This window comes from Oxyura jamaicensis, chromosome 14 (genome assembly GCF_011077185.1).
Source record: "Oxyura jamaicensis isolate SHBP4307 breed ruddy duck chromosome 14, BPBGC_Ojam_1.0, whole genome shotgun sequence".
Taxonomy (NCBI): Eukaryota; Metazoa; Chordata; class Aves; order Anseriformes; family Anatidae; genus Oxyura; species Oxyura jamaicensis.
Window position 1 is genome coordinate 12,276,870 of NC_048906.1, and position 10,334 is coordinate 12,287,203.

General features: G+C 67.1%; 2 protein-coding genes and 1 long non-coding RNA gene across 4 annotated transcripts; 2 read left to right on the forward strand and 1 right to left on the reverse strand.

Annotated features, from left to right (window-relative positions):
* The first annotated feature begins 700 nt into the window (after nt 1–700).
* On the forward strand, nt 701–4,110 carry METRN (meteorin, glial cell differentiation regulator). The gene is made up of 4 exons (XM_035339532.1): nt 701–995; nt 1,833–2,263; nt 2,455–2,514; nt 2,844–4,110. The coding sequence occupies exons 1-4, from the start codon at nt 910–912 to the stop codon at nt 3,158–3,160; spliced, it is 894 nt and encodes a 297-aa protein (XP_035195423.1). The 5' UTR covers nt 701–909; the 3' UTR covers nt 3,161–4,110.
* Nucleotides 4,111–7,885: 3,775 nt separating this feature from the next.
* Nucleotides 7,886–10,216, forward strand: ANTKMT (adenine nucleotide translocase lysine methyltransferase). 2 transcript variants are annotated; one of them, XM_035339537.1, is made up of 5 exons: nt 7,886–8,084; nt 8,191–8,310; nt 8,569–8,709; nt 9,094–9,144; nt 9,690–10,216. In XM_035339537.1, the coding sequence occupies exons 1-5, from the start codon at nt 7,923–7,925 to the stop codon at nt 9,879–9,881; spliced, it is 666 nt and encodes a 221-aa protein (XP_035195428.1). In that variant the 5' UTR covers nt 7,886–7,922; the 3' UTR covers nt 9,882–10,216. The 2 variants fall into 2 exon arrangements, with proteins under 2 accessions (XP_035195428.1, XP_035195429.1); XM_035339538.1 differs by having other exon boundaries at nt 7,888–8,084; nt 8,191–8,295.
* Nucleotides 9,258–9,801, reverse strand: LOC118174281. Its single transcript, XR_004754596.1, has 2 exons — nt 9,662–9,801; nt 9,258–9,522 (listed from the first exon to the last, which is right to left on the reverse strand). It is a non-coding gene; the product is annotated as an uncharacterized LOC118174281 (long non-coding RNA).
* Nucleotides 10,217–10,334: the final 118 nt, after the last annotated feature.

Below are 10,334 nucleotides of genomic sequence, written 5' to 3' on the forward strand. Positions count from 1 at the left end.
CCCTCCGGCTTTGTCCGCTCGGTGCCCGCTGCACCCACCCTCTCCCGGCCCTCATTTTCCACGGATTCCAGCAAATTGACTTCTTTCAGCGTCGTTTCATGGCCGGAGGGCTCTGAAGCCCGCTCCCCCCAGCCGCGCCGGGCCCCCTCCCCTTGCCCTCCCCTCTCTTTCTTCCTGCCCTCCGAATTTACAATCCCTCATTTCCATTCCGCTCCACCCTCTCGCCGGGGACTTTGTTCTCCGCCTGTATCATCGCATCGCAGTTGTCCCGTGTTTATTTCAAACATTTTGGCGGGCTGTCACTCGGCGGAAACTTAATTAATTGGGGGGGGAGGGGGGTGTCTGAAGGGGAAAAAATAATAATAATTAATAATCATTAGGGGCCGGCCAAGGGAGGAGGGGAGATGGGGGCGTGCGGATGCGCAAGCGCCGGTGCCGGCTGTCCGCGGTTGGGGGAAAATCCTTCGAAAAAGGCCAATTTGGGGCGCTGGGGAGCGGATTGGGGGTGCGGGGATGGGGGAGCAGGAGCCACGCGCGCCCCACGCTCCAGGCCCAGCATCCCCACGCAGCATCGTGGGGAAATCCCCCCGCGGGGAGGCACCGGGGGGGTCCCTAGGGTTTGGGGGGTTCCGGAGTCGGGACAGTCCCCCTCCGGCCCACGGGGACCCCCGGAGGCCGCGGCCGGGCCCCCACGCCCCGCGTGGGGTGCTCGGAGAGGAGAAGGTGGGGGAGGGAAACGGCCCCGCCCCTCCCCCTCGATTGGCCCAAAGTTTGGGGGCGCGGCGCTGATTGGCCCCCCCGGTTCCCACGCCCCCCCCCCTCCCCAATTCCCCCCCCGGCGCTGCGCTCCGCGGCCACGGCCGGGGCCGCCCCGGGGCCGCCGCCGCCACCGGGAGCCCGGAGCGAGCGATGCGGGCGCTGTGGGCGCTCTGCCTCGCCGGGCTGGCCGCGGCCCTCGGCAGCTTCTCGGCGGATCAGTGCAGCTGGAGGGGCAGGTAGGGGCCGGGGGGGCTGCAGAGCCCGGTTGTTGGGGGGGGGGGGGGGAAAGGGGAGCTCGGAGCATCCCCGCGGTGGGGTCCTCGGGGATGCCGCCTGCCTCAGTTTCCCAACTCGGGGGAGGCCCCGAAAGATGCTCACGGCCCGGGAGGGTCGCAGGGCTCCGAGATGCTTCTCCAGAGCCCCCCTCCGTCCTCCTTCATCTTCCTCCCCGTGCAGGTGCGCGCTGCCGGCCTCGACCCCCTCTTCCCTCCCCCGGGCCCCGCCGTTGCTCGGGTGGCTGCTGGGGGCCCCAGACCCTCCCCGGGGCCCTTTCCCATCGGGGGAAGGCGCCGAGCTCGGGAACAAAGAGCGGGGGCCCGGCAGGAGGGGCTGCGGCGGGGCCACGGGGCCGCGCAGCCGCCAGCGGCGCGGCCCGGACAAAGCAGCCGCCTCCGCTCCCCCCCACGCCGGCCCCGCTGCCCCCGGTGGGTGCCAGCCCCGCGGCCAGAAATGCCCAGATGTCGCCACGGGGCGCTGGGGACGCCGGAACCCCAGTCCCGCAAGAGCAGGGGGTCGGGGTGATCCCCCCCCGCACCCAAAGGTGCCCCCGGAAAGGGCAAGGGAAGGGGCTTGGTGGGGGGACAGGAGGGCAAAGCCCCTCCATGAGGATGCCGTGGGTGCAGAAAACACCAGCCCCATCCCAACATCATGAGAGCGAACCCCAAATTGAGGCTCCCAGGGGGCTGGTGCATCTCCTTGGGGTTTTTGTGCCCCTCATGCCCTCCTTGGGGATTGGGGGGTCTCCGTCTTGGGAGGGGGGGCACCCCGCTGACGGGTGCTGCGGTGCCTTGCAGCGGCTTGTCGCAGGAGGCGGGCAGCGTGGAGCAGCTGACCCTGCGCTGTGCTGAGGGCTCCCTGGAATGGCTGTACCCCACGGGGGCCCTGCGCCTCCGCCTGGCCCCCCGCCTGCCCCCCGCCACCGGCACCGGCAAGGGCAGGAGCCCCCAGCACGTCACCGCCTGCATCAAACCCGCCAGCACCTTCCGGGGGGCTCAGCTCTACCTGGAGCGGGACGGGGAGCTGGAGCTGCTGCTGCCCGAGGCGGAGGCGGCCCCCCGGCCCCGCGTGCGCTGCTTCAGCTGGCTGCCCCGCGAGAAGGTGGCCCTGTTCCTGCAGGCCACCCCGCACCGCGACATCAGCCGCCGCATCGCCGCCTTCCGCTACGAGCTGCGGGGGGACTGGCTCGCCCGCCTGGCGCTGCCCGCCGCCAGCCTGCCCGCCGAAGGTGAGCCAGCTTGCCTCCCAGGGGAATCGCCCCTCGCTCCTTCGGGTGCCTTGGACCCTGTTTCAAGTGGGAAACCTCCCCAAAAGGGGATTTCTCTCGCCATGCAGGCAGGCGGGGGGTGATGGGGGGGGGGTTCAGCCCTGGGGAGCCCCCCGGGGCGCAGAGGTGACGGCTGTGCTTGGCCTTTGCAGGGGCGTGCCGGCCGTGCAACGACACCGAGCTCCTGATGGCCATTTGCACTAGTGACTTTGGTGAGTGGCTCCTTGGGCTCAAGGGGATGGAAGGGAACTAAAATTGGGATGCTGGGAGCGGGGGGGGTGCCGGGACAGCATGCACCTGACTGATCTGAGAGCCCTGCCCCAGCCCCAGGATGGTGACGGTGCCCAGCGGCACCCACCCATCAAGGCCCCATTCAGCACCCACACGGGGCAAAGCCCGGGGAATGTTCCCCACAGCCCTGCTGCTCCTTCAGCCTGCAATGAGCTCGTTTGCTCCCCGAGGCTGCTGTGGGATGGGGATGGGGACAGGGATGGTGCTGGGGCAGGACCACGCTCATGCCTCTCCCTGCCTTCCCCCGCAGTGGTCCGTGGCAGCATCCGCAGCGTCTCCAACGACGTGGAGCTGCAGGAATCCATCATCGGGGTGAGCGCCGTCCGTATCCACCGCCAGAAATTCCCCCTCTTCCAGGCCGGGGGGCGGCCGGGGCGGGCGGCGGGCAGCATCCGCACCCCCCTGCGCTGCGGCGTCCGGCCAGGCCCCGGCACCTTCCTCTTCACGGGGTGGCTGCACTTCGGCGAGGCTTGGCTCAGCTGCGCGCCCCGCTACAAGGACTTCCAGCGCATCTACGAGGGCGCCCGGCGCAGGCGGCAGAACCCCTGCGAGTTCCCCGTGGACTGAGCGGCTCGGGGAAGGGGCAGCCCCCGCTTTTGGGGCTGGGAGCATCCCTGCTCGAGAACGCCTGGAAAATGGTTCATGTCGGCACCGTCCCCCCGCCCGCCCCGGGGGCATCGCCACGTGGAGGGGACCTCTCACTGTCCCATGGGGATGATGGATTTGCCAGCAAGGATGGGCACGTAGGGACACGGGAGCACAGGAGCACGGTGCTTTGGTCTTTGCCTCGTCCTCGGTCAGGGGCAGCCCCGTGAAAATCCTGCGGGAAGGGAAGGGATTTTCCCAGATGCATTCAAGTGGGCCTGGCCCTGGGGGGGGGCTGGGGGCTCCCCGTGGACCGAGGTCACGCGGGGACCCACGGCCCGGGGGTGCTGTGGTCTGGGGGTTGCTGCAGGCGTGGGGACGCTGTGGGGCACGGTGGGTTGTGCGGGGGGGCAGCTGTCCCCTGGGGGGGCTCTGCGGGTGGCAGGAGGAGAGCGGTGGCGTGGCTGGGGCACGGTGGTGAGAGCAGGGTGCGGAGGCGGATTTGCAATGTTGAGGGTGGAAGGGGGAGCGGGGTGACGGCGATGGAGAGCTTTGCCCTGGCCCTGCTGGTGGTGCAGGCCATGGGCGGGAGGGGGAGAGGAAGAGGAGCGAGGCTGAAGGAGTCAATGCGATGGTGAAGAGGGAGCAGAGGCAGCATGGAAGGGACCCCGGCATGGCCACAGCTGAAGGAAAGTGTCGAGCACAGGAGGGGTCACGGGGATGGAAGTAGGAAGAGGTGGGGCTGTGCCACCGTCAGTGTGGGGACGTGGGGACACGGGGTGTGACCTCATGGCAGCTCGCCATCCCACCGTGCCAGGGCGCACCAGGAGGGATTTGGGACCGTGGGGGCGTGGGGGGCATTGTATGTGCACTAAAGTGATAACGATACCAAATTTGCGATTTTGTTTTCTATAAACTAAACTGCATTTGTGGCGCGTGTGGCCTCTCTTCAGCAAGCGGCAGCGGACGGTGACCGAGCCACGAGGGGCGAGCGGGTGGGCGAGCGTGGCTGCAGACATCTGTATTGCAGCGTCTCTGTAGATCTCTCTTCCCAAACTGCTGCCTCCCCGCTTTTCCCCGGGGTCGGCTGGGTTTCCTCCAGCGGGGCCGGGGGCCGCGGGGCCCCCCCGGTGGTGCCGCTGTCAGCGCCGATCTCGTCAGCGCCCGCCGGCCACAAGGCCTCATTGTGCCGGGCTGCCCCGTGCCCAGCCTGGTGCCGGCCGAAATCTGCTGCTCCTCGTCAGGAAACCGTTCCCAAGGAACGCTGCCGGCTTCGGAGCTTAATTAAGAGATACGCGTGATCCGCTCCTGGGGAGATCCTGCCCCTGCGAGCCTCACCGGGGGATCGCTGCAGAGCACACGGTGCCCGTGTGCCTCCTCGGTGCTGGCTCCCTGCCTTGCTGCCCAAATGCCGATGACTATTTTGGGGCTGTGTTGGGAGCAAGGGGGCTGCGAAGGCAGGATACGGCCCTGGGGGAGCTGGGGCTCTGGAGGAAGCCAGCAGCCCGGGGTTTTGGCAGCGTTAGCAAGGAGGCAGAAAGGGGGAAGGAGTGGGAAACCCAGAGGAGGAGGAAAAACGACACTGGAAAAGCAATAAACGAGGCGTGGACAAAGGGACCCGCGCTGCCCACGCAGCCCTCTGTAGGCGCCGGAGCGAAATCCTGGCTTCTCTGACCCCAGCACATTCCTCGGGGTGAAATTATTGCATTTAATGCGCCGAGCATCCGGTGGGGTTCTGTCCAGCCGCAGAATATCTTGTTTTTCTTCCAAAATGTTTATTTGGCCAAATCAGATCGTTCTGCCGTGGCGGAAAAGGCTGTTATTCTGCTCGTTTGCCAACGCAGAGTTTTCGGTGGTGTTTTCGGTGCCCTCTGCCCTCGGCCGGGTTCGGCCGCCTGCCCCCGCTTCCCGCGGCGGCTGGGCTGTGGCCAGGGCTCCAACGCTTCCTACGGGAGGTGCCGGGGAAGGAGCTGGTGCTGGGGGGGGGGGACAATGACAATGGGGCTGCTCAGGGATGCTGCAGCACCAGGGAGCACCCCGCTCCTGGCAGCTCCCCAAAATCCTGGCCCCAGCCCCATTCCCCACGGGCAGCCCGGCCCCCGCTGGCTCTTGGCACAGAGCGGAGGGCACCATGAGGCAGGCTCTGTCCCCGTTAATATTTCCTCTCTGGGATGGAAAACAAGGTGGGAGCCACCACGGCGGCGTGGAGGGAGGACGAGGGGACGGCGGCGTGGCGAGGGGGGGGCTTTGTGCAAACAAGATAAGGGGCAGGGGGGCCTGGAGGGGCGGGGGGCGATGGCCGTCCCCGTTGTCCCCAGGGATGGTCCAGCTGGGGGCACCTGGGGACAAACCAAAAGCCAGCCCCGGGGCAGGGTCAAGCTGGACCCACTCCAGCTCGATCTGACCCCCCCCCCCCAGCAGCCCCATCCGTGACCCCAGTGTCCCAGCGCAGGGGACCCTCTGGGTGCGCAGCTGCTGGGTGGCCGTGCCGGCATGGCGCAGCGCGATGGCACCGTCAGGGCGTCCCCAGCGCCCCCGTCCCTGTCCCCGCTCACAATGGGAGCCGCCGTTTCCCGCCACTTCCCCCCCAGCCCTTTTATTCCCTCCCGCAGCCCCCCTTTTCCTTCCCCCTTGCCTGGCCGCCAGATAAAAGCCTGGACGTGTGAATCGCGGGGCACAAAGGCGACGCACAAAGGCGGCCGGCCGCGCGCAGCCCTCCTCGCTGCCCGCCCCGAGCAGGGGGATGGAGACCTCGCGCCCAGCCCAGGGCTGTCCCCGGCCCCCTGTCCCCTCCTGTCCCCTCTGTCCACACCACCCTGGGGCCCAGGAGCTGCCGTGGGGAATGCTTCTGGGAAAAGGAGTGTTCCGTGGGGTCAGGATGATGTCCCCGGGGCTGGGGTCAGGATATGGTCAGGATAACACCCCTGGGGTCAGGGGATGCCCTGTAGGTTTAGATAATGTCCCTGGGGTTGGGGAAGTCCAGTAGGGTCAGTAAGGATAATGCCCCTGGGGGTCAAGGGATGCCCCATAGGTTTAGGATGATGTTCCTGGGGTTAGGGATGCCCCATAGGGTCAGGATAATGCCCCTGGGGTCAGGGGATGCCCCATAGGATCAGGATGATGTTCCTGGGGTTAGGGATGCCCCATAGGATCAGGATGATGCCCCCATGGCTGGGGGGCAACTGGCAGGGCAGGGCAGTTTGGGCAGCTGCACAGGGCAGCAGCAAAGGGCCCCAGCCCCGAGCAGGATGGAGCGAGCGGGTGAGCTCAGTGACCCCAAGGGGGTCCTGACCACCATATAACCCCCCCAAAAAAACCCACGACCCAGGCTGAGGGCCCTGCTCGGAGCCCTCTGGCTTTGGCCAAGCCACAGCCGAGCCCCTGGGACCCCTCGCCCCCCGATCTCGCGGCGGCGATGCTGACAGCTGGCGGGAAGGAGCTTTCCCAGCGCATGGCGACAAATTCCTGGCGCTCGGAGCCGCTTTGCAGCCGCCGCGGCCCCAGCGGGGGGAGCTGCCCGGGATGGAGGCAGATTAAAGGCGCTCGGGCTCCCAACTGCTCCCCACGCACGGCCACCTGCTCGGCCCCGCACACCGGGACACGGCCCCCCCGACCTCCCCGGGCCATGCACGGGGGGGCTCAGCCCTGCGTGGGAATTGTTTCATTAATTAACCGGCTCCCCAGCATCGCCGGGACCGTCCTCCTCCTCCTCCCCGTGTTGCTGCTGCCCCCGGCCCCTCGCTCCCGGCTCCTGTTTCCCCCGATTTTCTGCTCGCTCCCAGACTAATTGGCCCCACCTGCCAGCAAGCCGCAGAAAATCGGTGAAATCCCCGTGGCCCCCATTTGGCCACAGCCGCGCGGGGCCATCTCGCAGCACCGGGGGGGGGGGGGGGGGTGAAGGCGGCTCCCACCACCCCTCGTCCCCTGGTGCCACCGAGCCCTGTCCCATGCACCGGCGTTGGGAGGGGGGGACACGGCCCCAGGCAATTTTTCCAGTATATGGCAGCGTGTAGGGACAGCGTTAGTCCCGGTGGTGCGCCCTGTCCCCGGCACTGCTCTGGTGCGTGGGTTTAATGGGGGGAGCATCACCGAGCGCCCAGACCCGCGTTTTTAAGGCTGCAGCCTGTTGTCACCTGCAGTGACAACGGGGGTGGCCCAGGTGCACGGTGAGGACAGGCACCCCATCACGGGGACACCGGGCTGTCCCCAAGCTCCCGGGTCCTGCTGGAGGAGCCGCGCAAACCTCGGCACAAAGGCGCCCGGGGGAGTAGGGGATGAATCCACGGGCTACGGGACGTGAAGCAAGGCGTGGGGCCGGGGAAGGCGCCCGCCCTCTGCGCGCCGCTTCCCCTAATTGATTCATTATTGTCCCCAGTTTTGTTTTTTTTTTCTTAATTGCGGGTGGCCACCGGCTCCGGAGGTGGCCCCCGGCCCCGCTGGGATTTTCCCACAGCCTCCGTTGCCTCGCGGGAGCAGCCGCAGGTGGGCTCACGTGTGGGCACGCGGGCGTGCAGAGCACACCGGGCGTGCACAGCGCGTGCCAAGCGCACGCAGCTGCAACGGGTGCTGCCGTTTTCCAGCAGCCCCAGCCACGAGGAGCGGGGGGCCAGCAGCCAACTCCCCCCCCTCCCCCAAAACACACACACACTCCGGTGGCAGGGCCGCACGGCGCCCAGCGTGCCCGCGGCGCACCCCCGGGCGGCGGAAGGCCTCAGCGGGCGCGGGGCCGCCCCTTCCGGCAGCCATGGACGCCGAGGCGCTGGACGAGCTGGCGGGGCAGCTGCGGGGGGAGGCCCTGGGGGGCCGCGGGCTGCTGCAGCTGGCGGCGGCCACCGGCCTGGCCGCCTACGCCGTCTGGGCCGCCGTGCTCATGCCCGGCTTCCGCCGGGTGCCGCTGCGCCTGCAGGTACCCCCCCGGGTCTCCCCTTGCCTGGGACACCCCCCCCCCATTCGCTTTGCCCCCCTCGCAGCGCTGACCGAGCCCCCCGCCCCGCTCTTTGTGTGTCCCCCAGGTGCCCTACATGCCGTCCAGCGCCCAGCAAGTGGCCAACGTGATGGCGCTGCTGCGGGGCCGCTCGGGGAAGACGGCGGACCTGGGATCGGGGGACGGCCGGCTTGTAAGGGGGGGCCCGGCGAGGGCTAAAGGGCAGGGAGGGGAGCAGGGGGGCACCCCCGGTGCGGGGATCCCTGGGAGCCAGCGGCAGGGTGCTGGCTGCCCCCACCGGGGGTGGCCCTGGGGACGTCCAGCAGGGTGGCACAAACCTGGGGGGAAACCCCGGGAGCCCAGCGGGAGCCTCAGCACCCACGGGTGCTGCATCCTGCGAGGGGCTGCTGCTGGGGCCGGCTGCTGCCCCCGGGCTCCTCCCAGCCCTGACTCTGTCTCTCTGCAGGTGCTAGAGGCTCATAAGCAAGGGCTCAGGCCAGCCGTTGGCTACGAGCTCAACCCGTGGCTGCTGTGGCTCGCCAAGTACCGGGCTCGGAAGGCGGGGTGCCACGGGCAGGTCTCCTTCCTGAAGCAGGACCTGTGGAAGGTAACGGCCTCCCGGGGCCGAGCGCTGGCCGTCGGCAGGGCAGGAGCTCTGAGGACAGGCCTGGGGCGCTGCCGGCCCCGATGGATGCGCTGCTAGAGCTGACTGCAGGTACCCCCCAGCCCAGTCGGGCAAAACCCGCCAGGGAATGTGACGTGGGGACACCGAGACGATGCTGAAGGCAGGTTTAGTGAAAGAGGCGCTGCTTTCACAGCCGGTCCTGGCTGTCCCAGCACAGCCACTGTCCCACACGCTGCATGGCATCTTTGCTTCCCCTGAGGTTCACGAGATTGCTTGCAAAATGCTTGGCCACTCAGTCAGCTCCGCCACGCTTCCCCTCTGAGAGCCTTTTGCTTCTTTCATTCCCCCTTTTCCTTCTTTTTAAAGGCAAATCTTTCTGATTGCTACAATGTGACCGTGTTCCTGGCTCCCAGCGTGGTAAGTCCCTCTGCGCTGAGGTGCTGCTGCCTTGTCCTCAGCAGGCTTAGGAGGGAGATTTTAGAAAAGAGAGGAAATTATTATATTGACAAAGACTTAAAAAAAAAAAGAAAAAAAAAAAGCCAAAAGTAAGAGACTGGAGGTAAGGAAAATCACGGAGTCACTCAGGTTGGAATAAAATTTCCATTTGGTCCTGGCCCCAGCTATGCACGGGGCCAGTCTCAGCCCTGCGTTTTGGAAGTGCCTTCAGATGCTGCTGCTTTTGGGGACCCACCAGCCCTGCTGAGAAGCTCCCCCTTGTCCCCCCGGTGGCACTGCCCCGAGGAATTCATGTGGGACCAGGTCCCCAGGCAGGGCCGCTCCACCCAGGCACATTTCCTCAGGTCCACATTACCCTGAAAGCAAGGCAGAGTTTTGGTGTTTGGGGCTGCCCTCCTCACCGAACCATTTCGCTGTGCCCCTCTGGGACAGTGCGTGTGGCACAGCCGGGGGCGAGGTGACACTTTCCTAAGGCCACCCGCCCTCGGCTGTCTGTCTCTCCCCAGAAGCCTCCCCTAGCTGCCAAGCTCCTTGCAGAACTCCCCGACGAGGCGCGCGTGGTGGCCGGACGCTTCCCCTTCCCATCGTGGACCCCGAGCAGCACCCTGGGGCAGGGGCTGGAGCAAGCCTGGGCTTATGACATGAAGGAGGTGCGGCGCGCGGTGCGGCGCGGTGCCCCGGAGGGACGCCCGGTCTAACGGCAGCTCCTCGAGCCTGGCACCACGGCTCCGCGGCGGCAGGGAGCCGAGGCACCGTCGGAGCCTCTCCGACCGGTGGTCTCAGCCCAGGAGAGCAGTGAGAGGGAGGGTGAGAGCGGTGCTTGGCCAGGCTTTCCCCCCCCACCCCCAAAAAAGGGGGAACTCGGTCCCTCCGTATCTTCCAGAGCAGTCAGCTTGGGGGAAGCAAAGGGGAGGGAAAATCAGGTCTAGAATGATCACACGATTTAAGGGCTAAATCTCCAGTGCCTCTTTCTGTCCGATTGGTACTTTTAGATAATTTTTCAAAATAAACATTTGGACAGTTCTTCCCTCGAGACTTTTGCTGTGCCTTTGAGCCGCAGGGGGCTTCTTCTGCCTGGAGCCAGGGCAGCCTCAGGCTTTGCCCCGATGTCCCTTTGGAGATGGAACAGGATGGCCGTCTGCCCGGCTTGC